The 26,605-nt window shown below is 37.6% G+C and overlaps 1 protein-coding gene across 1 annotated transcript in view; it reads left to right on the top strand.

Moving 5' to 3' along the window:
- Positions 1–26,605, top strand: part of STN1 (STN1 subunit of CST complex) — a 54,066-nt gene that overhangs the window by 2,112 nt on the left and 25,349 nt on the right. The window contains exons 2-5 of the mRNA XM_080402566.1: positions 14,054–14,206; positions 18,799–18,894; positions 23,341–23,412; positions 25,201–25,362. Of these exons, the coding sequence (XP_080258692.1) occupies positions 14,074–14,206; positions 18,799–18,894; positions 23,341–23,412; positions 25,201–25,362 (463 nt within the window). The 5' untranslated portion in view covers positions 14,054–14,073. The remainder of the gene's footprint in view (positions 1–14,053; positions 14,207–18,798; positions 18,895–23,340; positions 23,413–25,200; positions 25,363–26,605) is intronic.

Raw genomic sequence — 26,605 nt, 5'->3', positions numbered from 1 at the left:
TGATAATTTTCATTTCTCTTTTAAATTGATTATTTTTATTTTTATCTTTCTTTCTCTTGGATAAAAAGTGCTTTGGGACTAATTTCCATCTGTTTATTTGAACTGATTAATTGATAAAGGATGGAGGGAAAAAAAGGAATCCAAAGCCGTAGCATGAAATCCTTGCATCTAGGCAGGATTAGCTTTTCTTTAGCCTCAGCGTTAATGTCATAGGGCAGCAGGGAGAGTGATGGGTGGGGATGTATGTCAGAGTTTGTAATAATAACTGGAAATAAATACAAAACTAAAAGAAAATTTCTTGAGCTATATGTGAACAAATGTAGCTGAGCTGAGCTTGCTGCCTTAATAAGGCTGGCTGGCAGTAAGTACAGAGGGATACTAGGGGCTGTTTTTTTCTCAGCTGTATTGATAAATGAACTATTGACTGTAAACAGTTCACATACAGCATCTATATAATGTATTGGTTTGCTTTGAACGTGTGTGTGTGATAAAACAGGTTCACTCAGAGCAGAACAGGGACAGTAGTGTCATTCTACCAATGACTAAATGTTAGTAGGTACTACAGATGCATTGCTTTAGATTTTTGCAAAGATAATCTTCCTGTTCCATAGAGCTTTTAATTCATGTATGTTGAAGATATGAAATGAAAAGCTGGCACAAGAAAAGAGCAATTAATATAGGGATAAAAGTTTTGCTTTTAACTCTTTTGCACTCTTTAACAACTAGTTCAACATAAAAAACATTGTATCTGAAAGGAAAACTGTACCTCGGTCTCAATTTTCCCCTTTTTCTTACACTTTAGATTTACAGCTTGCTACTCAATCCTAATAATAAACTCTGTAAGGTAAAGGTTAAGTGCTGGTAGCAAATCCTTCCCAATTTGCATTGACTTTCTGGTATAGAGGAGATTGTAAGAAGTGTGATTTTTTTTGTTTGTTTGTTTGTGTTTTTTTGTTTGGAGAGGGTTTGTACTTTGTTTGTTTTTGGTTTTGTTTTTTTTTTTTCTCTTAGTAGCAGGAGTTTTTAGCAACTGTAAATGTTTCCAAATGGTGAGGATAAAAAGGTAAAAGTGAGTTATAAGTACATTAAAATTTCTCTTTCAGGAATTTAATGCAATGCATTTTGAAAATTCAGTACTTCCTTAAAATGTCAGAGTAAAGATGTTAAAGAACTATTTTGGTCATGCATCAAATATACTGACTTAAAAATAGGTGTAACTCTTTACTGCAATCTTTTTTATCTGTCTGAGATTTAGAAGTCTCCTTTATGCTTTCTGCTGCTTAATATTGCCATCCTTTCCCATTGACATCGTTGCTTACACTTGCTGCTGTTCCTAATTCCCTCTGTCTTCTACTCCTGTTTCATTTACGCTGTTTTGCATCAGTTTGTCTTCATTGAAAATAAACACTTGCTTCAGAAATTTAATTTGAAACATGTTCTTCACAGCATATATTGCCCTTTCACTACAGTCCTACATCCTGTCTTCAGTTCTTCCAAAATATTTAATGGTATACTTTTATATTGTCTTGAATTTCTGTCCACCCACGCTTTCACTGATCTCCTCCAATCTTCTTTCTGACGTTTGAGTTCAGTGAACTGCTCTAAGGTCACAGGTGGCTTGTTTATGGTTGAATCTGAGGTATTATTCTCATTTCATCCATCTTAGTCTGTCTGTCACCTTTGGCACTCAGCACTGTCCCTTCTGTTTTCTTATGTATGTGGTGTTTTCATTGATATTTTCCAATTATATGGTGGTGTTTTCCACAAACCATCACTCCCACTCTGTTCTGTTTTCGAAGTTACGTTTTCTGCTGTATTGGACTCATTTCAGTTCTAAGCACCACTGTAAATTCTAGATCCTTCTAGTTAACACCCTACTTTCCTTTTAAACTTTGTCCTCTTTGCATTCTTGGATTTTGCTAAGAACTTGTGTGTTCAGCTTCAGTGTCTGAAGTTATTTCCAAAAGCTGTCTTGCTTTCCTCTGAATCTGACTCCTTTTTCCTTGGAGTTCAGGATTTTATGGAATTAAATTCTAATACTTCACCTTGTACCATCATAGCTTGACTAACTTTCCTCAGTCCTTCAGGCTTTATGAAAAAATTTTGGTGACTCTCCTGTACCTGACCTTTTTCTCCCTTCTCCCCTTCATCATCAGTTATCTTTCCTCCTACTGTTGTAAATGTGTTGCCTCCTCATAGGAGCACCTCAATTCAGTGGATTTTTAAAAACCATTGTGTTTTCAGTCTCTTCCATTCTTGTATATTGACCTTAAAGATATTCCTTTTCTTCCCTCTGATATTTCAGTCTTCTTTGTGTACATGCCAAGTTTTTAACTTTTTGTTCTTTTTCTGTGACCCCTCTACACTTGTTGTTCTGTACCTGACTCTTGTGACCTAATGCTCTAATTAGTGGTGGGAAGTACAGAGGAGCTAGTAGTACTTAATAACCTGTGTTTATGACAAGGCAAAGAAGGAAATAAAAAAGGGGGCTAAAAAAGATACTTTTATTTCTTTAGGGTGTAGGAGGATAGCCTAAAAGGCTTTATGTTTTCCTCCAAGGAGAATCAAGTCATGTTACCCGTTTGCTGGAAGCCTTGAGAGGGGAGACCATATTGTATATAGCACTCTTGAAAGTCCTTCTATTAAATGTACAGTTGATAGATCTGTAGCTTAAAGACTTGTATTTCTGTTCTGCATTTCAAATTTAAAGCTATATTAACAAAGGAGGAAAAAAGAGACTCGGTTTTGTGCTCTGTATTTTATGAGCCTTTCTGATATGAGTAACAGGAATAGTTCAGTCATATATAATACAAACAGGAAAAAATTATAGTACCAGAGGTTAGATGTTCAAGAGCTTGCCCACGTTTCATTAGCCAGAATCAATGCTCAGGATGCTATAAATAACCTGGAAAATATACATTGCATGAGGTGGGTTTTTTGGGGGTGGGGTTTGTTTTGTTTTGTTTTTTTTTAAATGCATACTGTAGGACCAGTTAATCAAAGAATTGCCATAGAAACATGTGGCATTTGGAAGCTTCAGCATATAAGGGTATTACTTAATGTTTGCAGTAAGAAAATAGAGTGTAAAAATGTTTAGGAGTAAGATTGATCTAATTTTGACTTGAGAAAAATCTGTGTTTAGTCAAAATTGGTCTAGATTTTTCAGTAGTCAGTGGGAAAAGGTATCTTCAGAGGGCAGTTTACTCTTTCCTATTGTAGATACTTATATTTATCACACAGTATTTAACTGTGTGAGTTGTCCTGGAAACATGTGATGGGGTTTGTTCTTCCTACCTATGGAAATACCATTGCCAGTGGAACTCTTGGAGTGCAGTTCTCTTGATATCAGGCAACACCTCTGGGAATGATGACAGAGCAAATATGAAAGTTGTCAAATTACCTGAATGCTTCCAAAGAAACTGACGATGCTTTATTGAATAGGCTTTATCTGAAATCCAATGCTAGAAGAAAAAGCAATCATGAAATCATCAGAAATACAGGAATCATGAATAAGGATCGGATATTTCAACAAATAGTACAAGAGTATTTCTTGGAGACATATCAGGTCAAAGGCATTCAAGCTTTAATTTGTTAACTTCAATGAAGTTATTGTAAAAAAGAAATATGTTTTTCTATCACTTCCAGTTAGCCTCCAAGAAAACCATCTTCAAGACATATTTAGAAACTTAGTCATATATGATTGGAGGGGAAAGTTGTGATTTTATACTTGAGTGAGAAGCAAACCTCAGATTTAGTGGAGTGTCAACAACAACTAAACTTACATAGCTGATTCTCTCTATTGATCAGCTGACTAATGCAATTAAAAACTTCAGGTCCTCATTCATGATAAAATTTTTCCAGAAGACTGGACATTTTGGTCTGTATTTAACTGAAAAACTTCTTTTATAGGAATGTTCAGGTAATACTAAAATATTGAGCTGCATTAGTGTGTAGCTGCATTTTTTTAATACGGTAGTTCGTCTAAAAAACTCTTTCTCTCCATGTCTTGATGACTATAATAATCTTTCACAGAACCACACATGAATAAGTCTATGTAGAGTATTTATTTCTTTTAAAATAATATATGAATGAATTACTACTACTCTTTGTTATAATGCTGTATTCTTTCTAACAATTTTAATAATCTGAAATTATGTTTCATTTAAAGTTAAATGTTTTTGATCAAAGCTGTAAATGAACACAAGGCAAAGTATTTAAAACTTGCAGAGCCCTCTCCATCTGATGGCTATTAGAAGTTTTAGTTAAGTCACATGAAAGCATGTATTACAAATGCTTCACCATGTTTGTCTTTCCTCCAGATGGTAATTAGACCTTTTCCTCTTGCATAGCAGTCATGAGCTGATTTGCTCTTTTTGTTTGTGGCTTTCAAATTTGCATTAGTTCACATAGCAGCTAGGATTAGAAATTTATTAAGGGATAAAGATAGCTTTGCATCTCAGTATTGCATTCAGTCAATACTGGCACAAAAAATGTCTGAACAAAACCCCCCAAGTATTGCTGCTTTTCTTGCTGCAAATCCTGAATTTCTTCCTCTGTTTGCCAGGAACCTTTTTTGCCAGAATGGCCATTGTGTCTCTTATGATTCTGATCAGCTCTGGAATCTTGGGACTGAATAACTTGTTCTGTAATATGAAAATGAGTTATTTTTAAATCTGTTTTTTATTATGGCTGGCCAACCAGCCAGCAAACCCAGTCCTGGTTATGGGGTAAGCATAAGCAGAAAGTTTATTATATCTTCTACAACTATTATTAAAAATATACCATACTGAAAAGTAGGGAACATCTTGCGGACAGACACACACGCACACACATAAAAAAGGACAATCTGACAAAAAGATAGCGCTGAAAACTACTGACTCTTTAGTAATATCCCAAAGAGAGACTTTGCAGTGGGATAACATTGGAGACGTGTCTACTAGCAAAAAGGGGAAATAACATTTAGAATGTTAGATACCAACTGTTTATTAATGCAAAGCTAAACTTTAAAATATAAACTGATTTTATGGAGAAAACAGCAGTTTTTCATTGAAAGATCTTATTTTTATATTACAACCATGTTTCAAACAGTTTCTGTATGTATAATGTTCTTCTCTTTTTACCTAGATTTTTATAAGCAATTGTGTACTTCTCATTTTTGAGGCAAAAGAATAGTTTACTGTGTGTTGTAAGGTAGAATTTGGTTTTATGTAGGATCTCTTCTTGGTACAGCAGCAATGTGTGGAGCTGTAATAATGTGTTAATTGTTAAGGCAAACAGCAGCTATTGTGTGTTAAACAATAGTATATGTAAACTTCGGGCACTAGGACCTGCTTATAAGAAAACAGAGTACTGTGATGTGATGCGCTTTTTGTCTTGAGTACTCTAGAATTTATTTTTTTTTATAGAAAAGACATTTAATCTAACATCTCATCTGCAAAATTATGTATTAGATTATACTGCACAATATTTATGGATTACGACGGAAAAGCCCATTACATTAAGTGGACTGAATTTTCTGTAGCAGAAAATAAAATTACCTATAGGAAAAATAATTCTCGTGGCTTCTGGCTGAGCTACAATATATTTTCCTGGATGCAGTATACAGGAGTGCCTTGCTTTCAGAAGCATGAGATAGGGAGTGGCATCTATTCAGATGCAGCTAAGGAGACACTTAAATCTGTTTACAAAAGGCTGTTGGTTTGTTTTTGTTTTTTTTTTTTTTACATATGAAGAAGTTGGAAATAGTAGTGACTTCATTATATTAGCTGTGACAGTGATTCATGTAGGGAATGTAAGAAGTTGCAGCCACAGTCATTGGTGAAGTATTTTCTTTCAAGAATCTTAATAGTATTACGTTCATTTGTTGCCTTCCTGTCTTAAAGGTGAGCAAAAATCATCATTAGCAAAGTCTAGCCTTCTTCGCTCCATAGAAAGGAAGCCATTAAGAAGATTCTCATGTCTCAGGACAGGTATTCCTGAACAGTTTTGGTCTGTTCTGTATCAGTCCTGTAGCAGCTCTCAGTGATGAGATTTTGGACAGACCTCAGAGGGAGCATCTGTAAGATCCTCATTATTTCAGAACGTCCTCAGAGAATTACAAAAATTGCTAACCCAAAAGTTAATAGAGGACAAAGTCTCTGGATTTTTAACAACTCCTAATAGAATTTAGCAGCTGAAGATAAGGGATGATGAGCCAGCTTTTGAAGAAACTACTCTTCAGATTATTCAAAGTTCATAGAATGCAGTATAAGAGATTGTGCAGAACAATTTGTCTTAAGAAATCAACAAATTATGCACCTTCTTGGTTTTGTAGGTCAGAGCAGCCTGGGTGTGACCAAAATCCTGTGATTGATTTCAAGTATAAAAGTTCTAGTCCTCAGAAAGGAGACACAGTTATTAAAGAAATTTAGAGAATGTCAGGCTGTGATTTGTGCCATTTTTGATACAAAAACCCTCATCCTTTTGATACTTTTCCTAGATGTTGGCTGAGAGGACCTTTGTGAGGAGCATTAGAAAAGCATAAGAAAAGCTTTGTTCTTATGTGGGATGATAGTCCAAACTTCCTTCAGGAAAAAAAGGATACTGTAATAATGTATATAGTCTCAATTCTTTTTTTTCTGCTGCCTTTAATTTTGCACAGGTTTGTCTTTTGGAATGTCTAAAGTTTTTTCTACAAAAGTGCCTTCAGACAGGAAGCATGATGAGTCTTTATTTGGAGGAGAAATTAATAATTTTGTGTAAAGCATAAAAAATCCCAACCAAACAAGGAACAAACGCAGCCAGTCTAGAAATGGAGATAGAAAAGTGTCAAGCCAACTATATGTGTTTTTCTAAGAACAGTAAGTTGGGGCTCAACCTTCCAAAAGAGCTCAAAATGAGTTATGCTCACAAAATGTATGATTGTCCTAGTTGGATCTGAGGCTTCAAAAAAAGTCTGATTTGAGTTATTTTGTATATACCAACAACAGTGCTATTTGGACACCGTGTTTCAAGCACAGCCTCACAGTGTTCTGATGTAGTTAAAAGGTTCACTTGTATAGCAAGGAAAAATTTAAATTGATTTCAGAACGTTAAGCAGGTCTGTCATAATCTAATGTTTTGGTGTGTACTGGGAATATTTTGAAAACTTTATTACAACTGTGTACCTAGACCAAATGGTAGGTTAATTATTTTGAAGTCTCTGGTTGTAATGGAGTGTTGTGTTGTGCTGTGAATATTCGTATAAATTCTGATCTCATTCCAGAGGCTGTTTTAATTTACACCAGATGCATAAACTAATTTGAAGGGGAGGGAGAGAAATGGACAGGAAAACTTGTCTCTAGAAATTGAGTCAGCATTGTTGTGGAGTTCACAGGCCAAACAGCTTCAGAAAACTTTTAACCAATGCTTGCCACTTCTACCCAAATTTCTGAAAATTTAAAATGCTCATTCAAGAAGTGGCACTAAATTTATTTTATACTGCTATACCAAAGTAGGAAAGCTAGCTGTGTTGCCTTAAGCTGGGGTGAATTGCGTTTTATTTTCTCTGCTCTGTTAGTTGACTTGAATGAGTTAATACTCCATTATGTTGGATCAGTAAATTACATGTATCTATAACAACAACAAAAAAAAGTCCTTTGCCAAGAACCTGTTTGCTACTAAAGAATCCATACTGCTGTTTTTCCAAGCAGCAAACTTACTTATAAGAAATAATTTAGGTTTAGTTTTGTTTGTTTTTTATTTCACACTAATAACTGGGAACCTTCTTTACCAGTGAAAGAATGTCCTTTCAGCAGCTCAGCTCATTCTGGTGACACTGTGGGTGATTAAGAGCTTTCAGAGAGAATTAATCATCTTCATAGACTTCCTCCTGCCCTCACTCAAGACAGATTAGAGAATTAGTTGAAGAATGTGCTTCAGCATGATTATCCAATAGCTTTAAAATATATATAGCAAGTGAAGCTTTCTGAATATCAGTAGTGACTACTGCTACCTTACTTACGGTGAGCTTACATCTGTCTGTGACAAACATATAGAGCTAGTTTACTGGTCTGTTGAGTGGTTTGCTGATTTCTTGATACATAGGAAAATATCTTGTGACTAATACATGGGACAAGGATCAGAAGGAGCTACTTCTACTGTTTATTTCATTGCACACTTCCTTGTCAGTTTTCCAGAATCATGCTTTTGGAAAATTGGGTGCCAAAACATAGTTACAAATTTAACTTGCATATAAACCAAATTGTGATGCCAAAGAAGGCACCCTAGAGCTGCCAGCTTTGTCCCCCTTCCTTCCAAGACTGTTTATGTTGGAGAAGCCAGTCTGTCTGGTCTCCTGCAGCCACATGCACCTGTCCAGAAGGATTTCTAGGCAGTGCTCTGGAAAGGAAAAAACAGAGAGGGAAATACATTACAAGTTATGACATGGAGACATCAACTTCACAGGAAGACTATTACACAGTAGTGGTGTCAGTTTCTTGAAAAAACAAGGCACTTTTTTTTCCTCCTATCTATATCCTGATTATTATAGGCATTGTGGGCAATACCATTTGATGTTGATGATAGATTCCCTACTGGCTAAAGTTTGTGACGATGGGTCTTTTGTCTTGCACCATCTTCCCTTGCCGGGGGAAGTGTACTGTAATATAATCTAATATCTATGTCTAAAAGACATATGTTGTTTAAAATTTCAAGCAGTATCTTTAAGAAAAATTCTGTAATTCTTTTTGGTAAATGTGTTATCTCAGGAGGTTAGAAAAATGTTAACACTTGTACAAGTCACATCTCAGGAACCGCTAAACTTCTGGAAGTACAGAGGAGTTCTAGTTCTCTTTATTTCAAAACAATTATTTTAAATTGGAATTGTAGTTGCCTTGTATGTAAGACCTACAAGACATGCAGTGCCCTTACTGATGCTTGTTGCAGCATGTAGCATCTGAACTTACAGGACTTTGCATGAGCAGCAGCAGAAGGTAGTTTATTAGGAAAGACTAAAAGTGCATACCCTACCTTGATTTTTAATAGAATCATCAGGTAGGAAGTGTATCCAAATGGACATTATCTTTAGGGTTGGATAGTTTTCAAACAGCTGTAAAGTTGATTTCGTCTTTTCAGGAGCCTTTTTTCTCCTTCAGTGATGTATTTTGGTCTCAGTGATGTATTTTGGTATTGTCACTGTTGTTGAAAACTTTCTTTTAATTATGTATTTGTAAAAAGTCTATGGGTGAGTTTTGTTTTTAGAATCTATTCCATGTTGTTTGTAACCAAAGGCTTTACTTTCAAGCTCACTAAGTTCTAATTGTATAATAAGATACTGGGTTTGTTTGTTCTTAATTTAAAATGTTTTATGTGGCCTTGGGTAATTAAAACCACCATATTTAATTAAAGAAATGTTTTTAGCTTTATCAGGCTGGAATTGCTTCTGCTGATCGTGAAGAATTGAATAACAGTCATTTTTCACGTAAGGGTGTTGACTGAAACACATATGAGTTCAATTCAGATGAGAGAGTTTGTTACAAAATCCAGCTGTTGACTCTGCTCCTCTTTCCACAAGTTGCTTTCTCTGTGGCAGGGATGGCTGACCCATGAAGCAGTTCTTTAACAGCCACAGTTTGTAGCCTGATTTATTCAAGTAAACCAATGGTGACTTTACATTGTTTTAATGCACTGGGTTGGCAGGTCTTACACAGGAAGCAGCTCCTCAGCTGTTAAATCATCAGCACTACTATAGAAGAGTGAATGCCTGGTAGGATGTTTAAGCTGCCTATATTGGTGGGTAAATATTCTCTGCTTCTGCTTCACAGCTGACTTGAGAATCTTTACAGTGGTCTGCTAGTAGTTGCAGACAACTGCTGGCAAGATACATTTTCAATGGCTCCAAACGATTCATCTTGAACTAAGAATTTTCTCCAAGAGCTGTGGTTGTTAATCACACTTGGAGAAAAGACTACAGGAAATGTTAAAACAGATACTCTTCTTCAGAGTTTTCCTTTCACTGGGATTGGAAGACCACCAATTCTTAATCATTTACCATTTTTTAAAAAGATACAAGGTGAACACAGGAAGAGGAGTCAAGAAGTTTATTGGCCAGATTGGATGTTAAATGGGGAACTATTCTAACAAGGCTACCAGGTAGATTGCTTGGGAGGGAAGAAAGAAAATGGGCTTGGTTTTGGGTGGTGGCAGTGTTGGGAAGGCTGCCAATTTTCCTTGGTTTCCCTTATTTCCCTTTTAGGATAATACCTTGCTGAGCTCACAAGATAACTCTGAGGCTTATGGACTTGGTTTAATTGTCAGTACAGTCAGGAAAACTGTCATTGATAGCTGTAGGTGAAAGAGACAACCTTATTTTAACAGGTTAATAAATTGATGCTTTTTGTTTATTTGTACTTAGATAACTACTCTGTAAACTTTAGATTTTTGCCTTTGAAACAGAGTTGTTTTCCCAAGAAGTGGTCCACATAGCAGAACTTAATTTTATTTTTGCCTTTATAACCATTCTTTGGAGTTATTTTATACAGAGGTCAAAATAGAATACAGATATCTTATAAACTTATGGACCAGATGCTTCTCTTGCCTTTTTTCTCTCCTGCGGCAGGATTGAATTCCTTGCACTACAGCAAATGTAAGGTCATTACGCTGCATTTAAAGTAAGTTGCAGAAAGGGATGACCTTTTGCTAGGACTCTGTATTGTTTGTATTGCTAAGCCTTATCACTGTCTTTTAGCAAAAGCTAGTTTAATCCTTAAACATTTGTACGTATAATATCTGTTAAGAATTGTCTCGTTAGCTGTGTTCTCACTGATGATAATGCTGTGCATCTCCACAATGCCTGCTATTTGCCCCTTGGATCTTCATTGTACAGGGTAGCTGTTATCTTCCTTGCAGATAGCATATCACCAACGGTTCCAGTTAAGAGCTGGAAACACTTCTGGCATAATGGCAAGTTCCACTTTTGCCAGGATGACTCACTAATTAATTAACCCCTGGGATATTCTGCCTGGGATGTAGAGGCTTCCTGTGCCAACTTAAGAAAATGTTATGGGAAAATACTATTATATAGCAAAAGAAAAATTGATTGGAAGAATTTTATCTGCCTTGTAAGAATTGTGTTTTCTAATACTATCAATCTGCCTGAAACAAGCTTGGAAACTAACTGAAAAATAGATACTTTGGAAAGGGTTGCTTCTCTGACTTAACATCTTCCTTTGCTATAGGAGCACAAAGACCACTGCTATTAACACCATGAGAAAACTAAACTGGTAATAGCAGTGTGTGGAGGCAAGCAGTCCAGGAAGCAGTAAATATCTTTTCCTCCCAGTGGGCCACAAGCTTTTGGCTTTAAACAGGTCATTATTCAAATATGGCTACCGACCGGCTACTTAGGAGGGAAGAAGAGAAGATGGGCTTGGTTTTGGGTAGTGGCAGGGGTTGGGAGGGCTCTTGGGACCATGAAGCGGGAAGGGGAGGCTGCGCTGCAGAATGCTCTTCATATGCCTGTCAGACAGTGTTGAAATCAGTGGGTGGCTGCAGTATGGTTTCACTGTTCCAGCCTGGTGTGGATGGAGTGTCTGTAAGTCATGACTTCAGATTTGTCCTGTGGACTTGGGGAAATCTTGTGACGCCTTCATAGCACTGGGAGTGTGATTTACTTTTTGTCAAGACCTGGGAGCTAGAAGAAGCTCCAGAATTTGATATTTGACTTCCAGTAGTTACTTAGAGAGAAAAAGAGTTTTTGCTGCAGAAATCCTTCTCCCTTCAGGACAGGGAAGCATTAAAAGACTTGGGGAGATGTTTCATTGAGGCTAGAGGTGTTGTTTGGACTTCTGGCTATCGATCTGTTAACAGTTGGGCATTTCAGGCTTGATAGCTGTTTACACACCAAAATGCAGGTATTTTTAATCTCCAGTGACACTGCTTCATTGATTTCCCCTCAGATGTACACAGGTGCAGGGGTGACTTCTGCTTTTTACTCCAATGAGTGGCTTTTTACACACAGTACAAGAAGTTACATGCTTGTTACCCAGTTCTCTCTTTTTGGCTTGTTATCTCAGTCTGCCATCTGTCTAAGAGAAAAGAAGGTGCCGAGCTGTGACAGAATCTGTAACCATGAGTTCAGTTGGGAGGCGTGGTGCAGAATGGAATATTACTTTGTATAAAAGATGATCTTCGCAAACAAGGCTCTGCTTGTATCCATGTTTCTTGTCAGGGGAAAAGTGCCGCTAAAAGTGAATAGTTGGGGACTGCAGCACTATTAAGGACAAAACTATATCTTGAAAGTTCCTGTTTGTGGATGGGAGGCAGGATGACACTGACCAGCAGTGGTTTTCTTTTTTCCAACCAATTATCTGTTAACCTTGATTGAGTATAGTGTGTATATTTATCAATTGATGTGTAGATTCTCATTCGACATGACCTTTTGTTGGGCTAAATGTATTTTTCAACTTTGTACTAGACACTGCAAACAAAAAGAGGGATGAGGAAGACTAATACTGTTATGAAAATCATCATGCTAAGTAAAATACAGGTTCAAGCTATGTGTGTGCTTGGGAAAGTTTATGGTCTAAATTTGACATAGACTATAGCAAGCAACTGGAGAACTGCCATATGGAGGAATAGCAGCTTTATATTATTAAGATCATACAGTTAACAGCTTAGTTTATAAATTTCTGCTGAGCGATGCCTGCAGTTCAGCAGCAGAAAAAGCATGCTTCATGGGGAGGCTTGAGTGAGAAACGGATGGTGAGACATTTGAGTAGACATTGCCTGTGCAAAAGGGATATATTGGGAAAAGCTGCCTGTAGTGGGGAGACAGACATAAGTTGGGGTGTAAAGAAAACTAAATAGTTTGTTACTTGAAGGTGAAGTGATGGGTGGAACTGACTAAATCAAGTATTTTCAACATCTCACAAAACAAATGACCAGTCTAAGGAAGGTTGAAATATCACTAACCATGTGTTGTTTTTTAAAAAAATAATTTTAAAAAATTGGAAATTAATATAGTTGTCATCTGCAGCTCTTTTCCCAGTTTAGATGTCAGCAATGCTGTAGCATGTAGCGCTACACTCTTTTCCTGCCTCAAATTAAACATTAAGTGTGAAAACAGAAATCATGCAAAATGCGAGCTCTGTTGTTTCTTGAAGAAGCAAGATGCTCTCGTGATATTCAAGGTGTGCTGCCTCCACATCAGTAGCTGAAAGTGTCTCCTGAGGACTACAGAGATCACTGGCAACCTGTAGCAGGGAGCTGCTCCCTCTCAGGAGACTGTAGCTGCCAAATCTCAGCCCTATTACACACTATTCAATATCAGTCTGCTTTGCCCTGCAGCTCTAAGTGGCTGACACCCCTTCAAGGGTGACCTGCAGAGCTTTAAACAATTTAGCTATCCATACAGGAGAAGCTAATAAGTATATTCAGCTTCCAAATCTCTACAAAGTTCCTTCCTGAATTGAGTGTTGGGGTTTTTGACATTAGCTCTGTGATAAGCAAAGAATTGGCCGTGGTAATGGCAGAAGATAGCAGACATTAAACAGGGAAATCTGAAGCAGTAAAAGGGGAAAGTAATAATTACAAAGTTACTGGAGAAGGTATGCCCAAAACAAGAAGGGCTGACTGGCTTTGCCTTGTATAAAATAAGCCTCCCACACCACTGCAATAAAGCACAGGATGAACAGTGAGGAGAATTATTTTATGGAAGGGAAAGAGAACGAGAGGGGAGAAAAGTAACTGAATGAACAGAAAGTAACCAATTAGTATCCCGCAATCCTGCTCTTCTAAAGAAGTGTTTATTTGGTTCTCTATTTATGGCTCCACAGAGGAGAAATCCCTGAAATTCTATTACATTTGAAGGAGCTGGGCAAAATGCTGTTGCTGTCCTGTCTCAGTACTTAAGAGTAAATCATCAGTATTGATACTTTGAATATTTCATGTAGTGACACAAGGATAACATTGTATTATTAGATAAGTTCCTTTGTGTCTTCATCAGCTCTGCTGGTTATTGTGTATGAAATCACAAGCTATTTTTTTCATTCAGTTGGAACATGTGAACAACTCTTACAGGTTCTTCTGTGTTCAGGTTTTGAGTGTGGGTTTTGAATGCAGTCTGAAATCAGGAAGTATGAAGAAGAGACACCTTCTCTGCACTGGGGGATGGATCCTGTATTTTCTGCATTTGCAAGACTCTATATTAAAGATATAAAAGAAATGAGAGAATCTAAACAAGTGCCAGGTATGTACTTATATGTGCTGATTACGATGCACACAGAATTATAATTGATTTATGTTGTGCTTTTTATCAAGGGATTACAGAATGCTTCACAAAACCCAGTAATTTTCCATGCCCCTAAGCTAAGTGACATTAGTATCTTTAACAGTTCTAAGAACATCAGGTCGCACTTGGAGTATATGTGAAAAATAAAATTGTGTGTCTCCTGATGCCTTTTTTCCTCTCATATATATGATACAGAACCTCTTTTACATTACTGTAATGTGTTCCCTCTGCATGGTAGTACTTGTTATATTCTGATAAAGTTAATTCTAAAAATGCTGGTCCTTTCTGGACATGTGTGTTATATCTTTCTACAGTCTCTACAACATCTGAGAAGGATTTTATGCCTTTTTGCAAAATTTTGACAGTTGATGATGTTTGGTGTATGTGTTTTGCTTTTTCCTCTGGATATTAATATATTGTAAAACAGATACAGGTTTTGTCTGCTTGATTTCTAGATATGATAGATGTATGACATTCTTTATACATTTGAACAACCATATTGTAAATTCTGGCATCTGTGCTGAATCTTATACTACACCTTTTATTTCCTAACCATTGTTGGAAACTGTATACTTTGCAGTCTGTTTCCTGCTGGTCTTCAGCCAATATCAACCATGTGTCTGTCTAAAGGAACACGGGTCTGACCTTGAATTTCTGTTTTCACTAAAAAGACTTCAAATAGACTGCAGTATGTTTTCTGCTGTAGAAGCATTCACTTCTCCAAATTGAAGCTTGATAAGGTGCAACATTATCAGGGAGGAACCCAAAAAATTTAGAATTAATGAGGAAAAGAAGTAAACCCTATGCGGAGTATGTGGTTTCGGTTTGGTTTTGGTGTTTTATTTGGGTGTTTTCTTCTTTTTCCTCCACAGAGATGAAGTACATCTGTTTGGCTCTTTGAATATGTTCTGCCTTGTAGGTTTTGTTACTCGCTTATTTTTCTTTAACAGCAAGGCTAACCAAAGTGCTATTCTTGCAGAAATGAAGGACTGGTGGTTTTTTGCTCTTCTCATAATCATTTTTATGTACATAGAGACTTCACAAACTGCAAAGCCCAGTATATATACTTGTTTGTTATTTAACATGATGGGAGATTTTTGTCTTAAATCCATTGCAAGAATTAGGCTACAGTCTGTTGTTGATGCTTGCACTAGAGTGAGTAGTACTTAGAGTAGTACTTAGAGGTCTTTTTAAAGTGTGAAGTCTTATAGAAGTACTGGTATAGCAAATGCATCTGGTAAAAAATGTTCCTGCTTAAATTGGAGACATTTTAATTGTTTTCAAACAAAATACAAAGCACTTCTATGTCAGCAGAATAGGGTTGTAGTTTGGATGCAAAAATATATTAAAAAGAATTAAACTTATAAACATCAACAAGCATCTCACAAGAGCAGGAAGAGTCCTAGAAAGCACCATCCCGCTCTCTTTTTTTCTTGCCTCTAAATTACCTGAATTTCCCTTTTCACTTCCCTTTCTATTCATTTCCTTCAGTGTGTTGTCTTCTGTGTCAGGAACTTCCAGTTTTGTTGTTGCTTTTTTTTTTTTTTTTTCTTTGCCTAAGTTGATTGTAAGGAAGTGTCAAGATCTGTCATGTCAAGATACCAGCCTTTAAAGTTGGTGCATGTGAGTTTTCTCCACTTCCTGTGCATCTGGTGTTCTGCACAGCTAGGCTTGCTTACAATCCCGTATAATTTTCTAAACCAGACTTTAAAGAATAAAATGAAACTTCATAGAACAAACATCCTGAATTTTGTTCATTCTCCTGGTGCTATATATATACCAAACAAGACATTTTTCAGCATATCTTATTTATTGGCAACAAATGATAGCACAACAGAAACACTTAAAAAGTATCTTTTGGGGAAGGAAGAAGGTAGGTGTTTGCTGTCAGTATTTCCTGCCTTTAATGGATTTGTTGAAAACCAGCTGAAGCTAAGTATATGATTGGCTATAAATCAGTCATTAAGTAACGGTAATTAAGAATGAATGAGTGCAAAACAAAAGGGTTGTAACTAGGAGGAATGGAAAGAAACACAGACTGAATGTCAGGAAAAACATCCTTAGAGTGAGATTTGCTAAACTGTAGTGCAGCCTTCCCAGGAAAAAGGTGGGATGCCCTTTACTGGGATTGTTTGTATCCTGACTGTACAGATTGCCAGGAATTTACTGTACACAACGGTCTTGCATTGGCCCTAAGGAAATGGACTGAATGACCTAGTAAGTTTTTTCTTTCCATTTTTATGCATTAGAATTTGATGCCACAATGACTAATCCCTTAAAACATCACAGAGGAAAGCAATAAACCTGGCCAATTACTCCACTGCTATAAATGTTGACAAGAAGACTGGAAAACCTCCCAGATAAAAACAGCAATTGTGTTGTCTTAGAGACCTTGAAATGAGAGTGGGTGTCAAACTCGCAAACTTGGTTGTAACACATAATCATATCATGGAAATGAGCTTTTCTCAGAGTTAATCATGCACCACTGCATTGTAACAGCTTATCACCAAATGAAGGAAGCTACAAATAGCCTAAAAGAAGGTAATAATAATTAAAGCCGTGGCAAACAGCTCAGTGCTCTGTAATGCTGGTAAAGATATGACCAGAACTTGCCCTAGAGAGCTTTATATCTATAGCCCCCTATACTGCTGCTGTGGCTTCCTGTTGTGGTAACAAGCATATTAATGTAAGTGTCATTTGCTGGGTTACTGGGAGTAACCATTGACTGAATGTGCTTGCACATAGCTTCAAATATTTAGTGTATTTGTATTGCTACCAATATGAACGTAATTTGAATAAGCAAGCTAGCAGGAGAAACAATTTACACCTTGAAATCGTCAAGTTCAACAACTACTAATGTAAATATGATTTCATCTTTCAAATTAGTTCAGGTAGTTTCTCAGAGAGTAAGGGTGGAGTCCCATGTGAATTTATGGGGATGGAGAGAACTGGATTTATCTGGTCTCTGTCACTTGCCAAAACTCTGTTTACTAACTGAGAGATGAACATAATAACATGTTGCTTGTTTGCACAGTCAGGAGCTTGGAGTCTCTGCTCCACTGACTTACCCTGAAACTGACCCAGACCTTCTTTTATAGAGGTTTTGTAAGGCTTAGTGAATAATTATATACACTGGGAACATCTCCATTGAGGGTTTCTATAGCAGTGTTTACTGGTGTCCTGGTAAATGGAATGAGAGAAAGGTGGACAGACCTGCTAACCATTCTCTACACCAGACCTAAGCAGTGACTGCACGATTAGTATAGCCAGCTCTAAGATGACAGTGATAGATGCATCCTCAAAACATTGCAGTGGATTTTTTTATGAACAAAATTACTGTTTATCAGCTGCTTGGTTGATCACTTGAGTTTTGGGTTTTTGTCTGTCTTACATGATGAAAGTTAATTCCAAGCTCATTGAAGGCTAGCAGCTATGTAGGACAAGTTATTCTTGGATTTAGGTTTTGATTTTTTTTTTTCTTTTAATACAGAACATTTTTCTGACTCCCTTGCTGCAGTGTTTCTCTTTCCTTTTGTAAGAATAAAACTTGTCACAGTCTATGGAGGCAAATGTTCCTTTCCGAGTCTCTTGAGTTATCTAGTTTTTAGAAGACAATTATTGAACATCCCAGATGGCATGTTTCAGTAAAGTAGCAGTATTTGAAAACTGAAGAAAACACATTGACTGAGAATTAGCTAGCCCAGGATATGTCTGGAGCTTGTTGCCTTATTACCCTGCTAGTGGACTGTGAAGCTTCAGTTTATCATTCTTACATTGGTGTTTGTTAACATTTGTTACTCTCCTAAAAGGAATTGCAGCATGTGGCAACCTCAGTGCTGTCAAAGTCCACTGGGCTCTGATTTTTCCCTGTTTCCTGGACATGTTTTTATGTGTTATTCTTATTAAAGTCATATTTATAGATGCACAGAAATAGTTTTGAGGGGATGGTTTTCGAACACGTTATTTCAGAAACTGAAGTTAAAGATGCTGTCCATAATGACTGCATAGTGTACTCTGCTATCTGAGGGATGTTTCTCTCCCCTGCTTCCCGTGGCTCCTGTTCTTTTAGAAATGAAAGACAGAATTATGTTAGTTTTCCTTTTGACTGCTTTGCCTTAATCAGGATAGCTGCATTGTGAGAAGCTCAAACTACTTCTGTTGTGTTCTATTATTTATTCTGAAGCCTGATGAAGATGGGGAAAAAACAAATAAACAAAAAAAACCCCACCAAAACCAAATAAAAATGAAACAACAAAACAAAACAACCCTAGAAAACCCCTAATGACTGCAGCAAACTGTTTTTCAGATGCGAATGTGCGAGAAAACAAGAGGTTAATAAAGTTCTGACACTCTACAAAAGCAAGCTTCTGGTATCCTAAGTAGAGCTGGTAGTTCTTCCTTCTGGTGTTACCAGTTCTCACTGATCCAGGCATTGTCAAGTTTAAGATATCAGTAAAAACTATACTTTCTTACATATTTACTGTATGTGACTATGTAAAGTAAGATGTTGAAAAAAATAGTTACACTTACCAAGAATGTTCTTTGTCTAGGTATATTCTTTTATAATGGACATCCAATAAGACAGGTGGATGTTGTCGGGATAGTGGTTCAAATGAGAGAGCGAGATGCCTTTTATAGTTGTGGAGGTAAGAAAAGTTTCTTTCTTTCTTCTTGCACTTACCAGTCTTCTAACTTTAGTTACCGTTAGAGCTTAAAGGTTGCCTTATTTGATCATTGTCTGTTCTTGAAACTACTGTGCTCTTATCTCTGCAGCTAAGGTTATTTAGCAAACTTACAGAAGCTACGGGTTTATGTCCACTTCAAAAGCAGAGAAACAAACAGTTAAAACAGAGTAACTGATTCACTTGGGGTTATCTAGCAACTCTTGATTTTGGGTATTGCTTTGCCACTGGACTCCATCTTCCTCTGAGATATATATATATATATGCATGCAATTCCTTTGTTCAGATATAAACAGATTTAACGGTGCCTGCAAATAGAAGTTACTTCTTCATTTTTTTGAACATTAGAAATCCGTTTTGACTTGTATGTTTTGTCGTATCTTGGAGCCAGCTTTTAATAGCAGTTAGGAGCTTGTTTATATTTAGATGCATAAGAGTCTTAGCAAATCTAACTCAAGCATTGTAGTACCAGTCCTTGCCAGCACCAGCTGGGAGTTATCTCTTCCCTGTTACTTTTTCCAATATTCACACTATTTTATTAACATGGCAACATCTGATTGTCATTCTGTTCAGCTGATTTTTTTTCTTCTGGTGAAAAAGCAGAGTGAAGTAGTGGTGATGTGGCAAGTTTCAAAAGGTGAGGGAGGTCATCTCACAGTAGGAAGGGTGAGCCAAATGCATAGATCCTGTCAAAGCACTTGATGGACTCATGTCCAGTATCTTTCTCTGACATGGGTTTCTGTCTGATGGAGGTAAGTCACAGAGCACCTCTTATTACCCAATTCCCTCACTTAGAAAATCGAGTCAGCAACACCCCCCTGACTCATAGGAGTATTGTGAAGGTACAGCTGATAGCTTAACCAGGTCCCAGCTTCCACAACACCTGCAGTTGCATCATACTGCTGCAGAGTCCCCTTAACTGCTACTGCATGTAGCATACCCGGCACTTGGTGCAGCTGCTTGGAGTTGACTCTGTGCTCTATAGAAATGTCCCTGTAAGTTTCTTAGAGTGGATATTTTCTAGATTTTTTTTTTTTAAGTCTAACTTTTGGATGTTTGTTATTACCCTGCCATTATGCTAAATAATGCACAGTAAATATTTCAAAACACAAGTTTCTCTGGCACTTGAAGTAGCACAGGCTAAACAAGTACCTGAGTTAAGAGGCGGAGATGTGATTGATGATGTAATGAAGTGTTGAAATGCAAATTGAACGTCAGCTATTATTCTTTTATTGCACTAGTATGCAAATGTAGTTATGACTTCAGGAGAACAGAGGAAGACAGAATCAAAATGACAAAGGCAAAACCAATTCTATGGGCAAGGGTTTCCCACACTGCTCTCAGCATTAGTTCAAATGTAAACTTGCTAGAAATGTTTGATTGGGGCAGAAAATGGAGGAACAGAAATAAAAAGAAACTGCAGAGTAGTGGAATTAAGGCCTTAGTGTGAGATCAGCCGACCTTTCGGTGAGCCTGGCTTCCTGCTGTCCTTTCACATCCAACTCCACTCTTTGTTCCAGCAGTTCCTGGTTTGAGCTTTCAGGCTACCTGCCAGGGTGCCCCTCCCCAGCCTGCCCTCTCTTTCAGGCAGGCTGACTCCACCTGCGTAAAACCGAACTTCTTAGACTGTTTCCTGCTTGTAACTTCTTGCATCTCTCAGTTCAACAGACTCTGCTTGGTGAGTCACAGAGCAGGCATTTTGTCAGAGCGTTGCACGGTGCTCAGTGCTTGCTCACTTACCATCTGTTTAAAAGCGACTTAAAAAGCAGTTCCCCCTTTGTACTTTTTCTCTGGTGGAGAACTGAAATGCCTGTGTTGCTGCTGCTGTGTCCCTCCCTCGTTTCTTACCTGTCTACAGAATACACACTGCTCATTTTAAGAGAATCTTAGGTCCTCTCTGTACCGAAATCTGTACAACCAGAACTGGTGACAAAATAATAATTGCAAAAGAGAGTAATTGGACTCTTTCCTGGCTTAAAAAATAAATAGATAAATTACATGCTGTGTAAAACCTGGTTTTGACATTTTTTGATTGTTTATTGCTATTATTATTTATTATTATGATCAATTAGGATAAGGATATCTAATTCAAGTGTGGCTTTGAACAAGCTCATATTTTAGCTAATGCACCTTTCTGACCTTTTTTTTTCCTATTTTTTTATTTTTAACAAAACCAAACATCACATGTGGTTTTCCTTATACTCCAGGACTCTTGAAAGGCTGAAAAGCACTTGCCTTAAAAACAAATGAAAAAATTCTTACCAGGATCTCAGTAGGCTCACACAGGCCCTACAAGAACCATACCCTTTTTTATCATAAAGAAATAAAAATTAATACAAATATCTCATTTATCAGGTAGCTTTGAGAGTGCTTCCCCTTAAATAGTTAATATAAGAGCAAAAAAACCCCAAACCCAAACAAACAAAACACAAAAACCCAAAAACCAAACTCACAAAAAACTAAACAAAAGTTTAAACCCAAAGAGATGAGGAAGGGTGGCACAGGAAGTTTTCAAAAGCTTGAAGACCCCTTGTGTGCATTTAAAATAGATTAACATTCTTCTGTCTAATTAGAATACAATTGCAAGGGTTCTCATTCATCTGTGCTTCAGGAGTTCGTTGTCTGCTTTTATTTATCAATTGGGAAAACTGTTTCAGAGCTGTGTGCTAGTAGATTCCCTGTGTAGTCAAGATCAGGTTACATTGATGAGGAGGAGTCTGGCCTCCTAATCCTTCAGTCTTGCTTGTTTTGTTGCTAAGCCCTTCTTAGGAAGCATATCTGTCCCAGTTGGTGCAACAACCAGTTGCAAGCTGGAACATCTAGAAGTTGCAATAATGTAACAAATGAAATGTCATCTGCCTTTTTTCTTACTGCCATTGCTGGCTTGCATGAATGGCTTTGCATGATGTATGGAGGCTCCTGATTCCTGCTGAAATAGTGGCTTTTTGTCTATACCAAGGAGAGGAAATCCTACCAGCTAGATCATTATTCATGCTCTGGTACAAAAATAAAGCTGCTGAAATAGTTGCAGACACAGCAGCTCAAAAGGGTTATAGCAGTGAGATGAGCACGCTTTTGTGATGGCATTTGGAATTGCCTGCATCTTCTAAATGCTGTATGTTTGTTATTAGGGATGTGCAGCTAAGCTACTAGGAAACAAGAAGGCAAGACAATTATTTGAAATTGGACACCCCCCCACCCAAACAGGGAGATTGTTTCAAAACACATGAGACAATAAAAAAGTATTTTGCTTTGATGCTATGGTTCCCAGAGGAAACGACTGCAGGTACCAATCAGTACCTTCCTGGTAAACATTGCTGTTAGTTTTGTAGTCATGGATCTGGTTTAAGGAGGCAAAGAAAATTGCAGATTCCAATTTATGAAGAGTGGAAGCTTAGTCTTGGAGGCTGTTACGTTCAAGGAGCGAGGTGTTTGCATTAGCTGGACATGAAGTGCAATCCTTGCTGTTGTTGACATTTAGTACCTCTTTATTTAGAGAGTGTTTGTTGGACGTGCCATATGTATACAGTGTCCTGATCTGTAGAACAATTGATTCTTTTGATAGTCTTTTAATTTTCTTTAGGTTTTGCCTTTTTGTGCTGTCCTTGACCATGCAGCGCCGGGGGCAGAAATCACAAAACTTATTTTGATTGGGTACTAGCAAAACAGGAAAAGCTGGGTAGCTTCCTGCTCAGGAGAAGGTGTTAAGATTTTTCAGCAACGGAAGTGGCTTGCATGCCACCTGTAGGTATACTTTAAGCTGGTAATTCTTGGCCTAGAGCAGAACCAACCACAAGCATGTACTGTCCCTCTGCTCTTCCTGGCTAGAGGAGGAGCTGCCTTTCTGCTCTCTGGAACATCTTGTATGGGAAAGGCCAGCAGACTTTGTGCACAATATTAGCATGGCAACCAGTGCAGCTGGAGGTAACAGCACTCCTAGTCTATTCACATAACTGTACCCCTCAATGTTGAAGTGCTGTTTTCTCACTGTTATGGTAATGTTTCTGTTTCTTGTGCCTGGTTTCCAGTTTTAACTTGTCTGGCTTAAGCTTTCAGCACTGATTCTTCTTCAGACCTTATCAATGAGATTAAAACCCTTTAGGATCCAATATATGTACTGAAGCCTCATAATTTAAATTTGTGCTTGACATTTTTTTGAGAATATACCTGTTACTTTGCTGACCATGCACATAGGCTTGGTATCTGCTGCTAAGCTACTTCCATGACTGAAATGACTGTGGGGATTACTTTAGCAGTGTAAGTAGTGGTTGAGCACCCACCTTCCCTTTCAGACTGTTTGGAATGGGATATCCTTGGCAGTTATCTCCCTATGTATCTATGTATCCTCAGTTCTTGGAACATCACTACCTGCTTTCTTACTCTGTAATTCTTGCAATTTTTCTCTTACAGTGGATGATAGTACTGGCGTTATAAATTGTGTCTGCTGGAAAAATCCCATGGCAGCAGAAACATCTTTACCAGGTAATTTATCAAATAATTCCTCCTTTGGCTGTACAGTTTTGCTTATGTCTGTCTTATGTAATTTAGCAAATGATCAAACTTGCAGAGGAGCAAATTCAGCTGCCTCCTTTTTTTTTAAAAAAAAAAAAATAATTGTAGATATCACATCCTACAGCCTGGGCTATTTTGGGAGTTTCATATTAGTTTGTGTAGTGTCCAGTGGTGATGCCAATAAAACCACTACATTATGACCTGTTGTGCCTTTTCCTTATCTGAGTAATATGGTATTTCAGTTCTGTGCTGTGACATTGTGCAGACGGTCCTCTTCTGATGGTTCTTGTGACTTCATCTAGTGAGGAGCTAGGCTGGAAATCTGCCACATGCCACAACTTCTGTTTCCAAAGCCAATCCATTGATCAGCAACATGATAGAATTCCCCACACTTGTGATACAGTGGTTTCAGGATTCATCGTCTCTTCTTCATTTGCATTCATATTTTCCTCCTGCTCATGCATATACTTCAGTGATGAACTTGAAAGTAACTTAAAATGCAGTGGGAGGGTGCCAGCAATCTTACAATTTGGGAAAGTTCTACATGTGCAAAATTGTTAATTTGAAATTAAACTATTACTGCACTCAATAATAGAAGAACTCGCTTAATGTTTGGCTTTCTCTTTGCTATTTCTCCCACCATTTTTCATAGATCAAAGTATGGAATACTTTCTACTTTGGACATTCTTGAAAGTTCATGTAGTGGATTGACAATTCTGATATGGAGCTGATCCCATACTACTGAAACAGAAGTTGTTAGTATCATCTGCCAGTGTTAAGGTTACATATGCATAGAGTGGGGAAAGGAAAGCTTGATGTAAAAGTTAAAAGCTCTTATGTCTGTGGAACAAACCCATTTATGCAGACAGATAATTCTTACTTACATTTAACAATGATATGACAAGTGGTACAAACAACCCCAACTGGAATCTAGGAGACAGCTCTCACTGTGAGGGGTGATGCTGTGGAACAGCTTGCCAAAAAAGTAATGCGGACCCACGATCAAATGAGGTTGTTCTGTGTGGAACTTAAATTCATTAAAGGAATTGCATGAAACAGGGGCTGAGGATGCTTGCTTGTTTCAGCCTTATGTTCTTATTTTGCATGTGTGTCATCAGTGCTTGTATGGACACTATGTTACTAATGGAAATTAATTAATTTGTACTTGCTAAAGGAAACAGCTTCTAGGGGGCACAGGAAACTTTCTTCCAGCCTTACGTAATTGTGAGCAGGGACACTTGGATCATTAATCAGATTTTAAGTTATGAAGAATTTACTCCCCTGCAAAGGTGTGTTAGGTAAATGTGAAGTTCTGTCAAAGTGCATTCACTTCAGTGTAGACATCAAATTGTATCACATGAATACTTTGGCCCCACCTCAGGTGACTCAATTGTCCTTTATGTATAAAGTTCAGTTGACCTTTCCTTTCCCCTCTCATCTGTCTTAGCATGACGAAATCAAAAAGTGACAGAACCCATTTCAAACTAATGTTTCAATTTTGCAACCAGTCTATGACAGTTTCAGTGGTAAATTGGTATCTCCTCCCTTTTATGCTTTCCCCAGCTGAACTATTTAAATAAATATAATACTGTAAACTACCTTTGTCACTCAAAATTTTTGCTACCCGGGACACGATGCCTAGGACCTTACGCCTTTTTTAGTAACATGTGATTCTGTGATGTTTAAGTGTTTGGATGAATGCAAAAGGACAGTCCGCTTGGCCTTAATGCCTGATCACCTTTCCCTCACTCCTTACAGATCATCCAAGCACACACAGCAGTCTTACTGTGCTTGAACAGATGAAGAAACTCCGAGAAATAGTGAGCCAGAAAACCAAGCTGAAGATTGGGGATGTTGTGAGGGTTAGAGGTCACATCCGAACCTATAGGCAACAAAGAGAAATTCAGGCTTCGTGTTTTTGTGAGTGTTATGGATCTGTGATGTGCACAACATCATTGTCTGAATTTGTGAGAAGGGCTAAGCTGTACGTAATTCATTGAATAATTTCCACTGTATTGTCAGACATCTTATTTTCTGAAGAGATTTTCATCTGTATGTCTTTATTTCAATTTTAGCAGAGTTAGAAGGCACACTACTTAATGTGTGGGATTAAATTGCTTGTAAATGAGGCATTCCTGGGAAATCTATAAAAGATTACTGGCAAACATACAAGAATACTATGCAGATACTGTGGTTGGGTATCTGTGTGAGAGTGACTTGCTCTTCAGTTTTCTTTGTGTTGAAGTAGAACAGCATGGAAAGGGAGTTGACCTTTTATGTCATGCTTCATCAAGAGTGTTAGCTGCTTTGGAGAAGAAGTTGCTGTTTGTCAACAGCCTGTATAATCCATTCTGTGGGCAGGCAGCAGTGTATGGGCACACTGAAGTGTATGGGTACTACTGAAGGCCAGGTTCTCCTGAACTATCTGGCTCTGCAGAATGCTTGAGAAGCGTTCCTCATCTTCAGTCTGCCAGGCACAGATCTGTATGCCAGTGCTGCCCCTGTATCTAACAGTTCTTTGGGCAGCAGGATTCTGCAGTCTGGTGTTTATACCCTAGGAGTGTCCAGTTATGTAACTTCTTCTCTTCTCTGTGTCTGTGCTATTATGTAAGAGTTGGTTTTCCCCAGCGAAATCTTCCAGAGACAATACTGAGATGATTCCTTTGGTGGAAGGAAGCGTGTCTTTTAAAAACCCTGTATAGCTCAGATTAAAAGTCTATTTTTCAACTCTAGCTAACATATGAGAGGGAATTCAACCCTCCTTTCCAGACAGAAGACTTAAGAATATATAACCCATTCAAGGACTGGTATTAATAAAATTGTTTTGTTGGAGAGCCATGCAATTCAAATAACCTCTAAATTGCTTTCATTTTGTCCTAACTATGTGTTAACTTCATCTAATGGATAAAGACTGCTGAAAGGTAGACAGACATCATAAATTCCAGTTAAGTAAGTTGTCAGACAAAAGCAAATCTGAAATGCACCACAGCAGGCCATTTACCTCCTTGTAAACTGTAAAAGCAAGAGTGGCTTTTGTGGTTCTGTTTTTATAAAAACAACAGTGAACAAAATTTGCCAATTTAATACTGGCATGTGAAGCTCTGTTGTGCTGCCTCTGGTATGCTGGCTTAAAAGATTGGTATGGCAGTCCTGCCCAAGTGTT

The sequence above is a fragment of the Falco punctatus genome (assembly GCF_963210335.1).
Source record: "Falco punctatus genome assembly, chromosome: 9".
Classification (NCBI taxonomy): domain Eukaryota; kingdom Metazoa; phylum Chordata; class Aves; order Falconiformes; family Falconidae; genus Falco; species Falco punctatus.
Note: the sequence above shows the minus strand (reverse complement) of the source record. Positions and strands in the feature narration are given on the sequence as shown.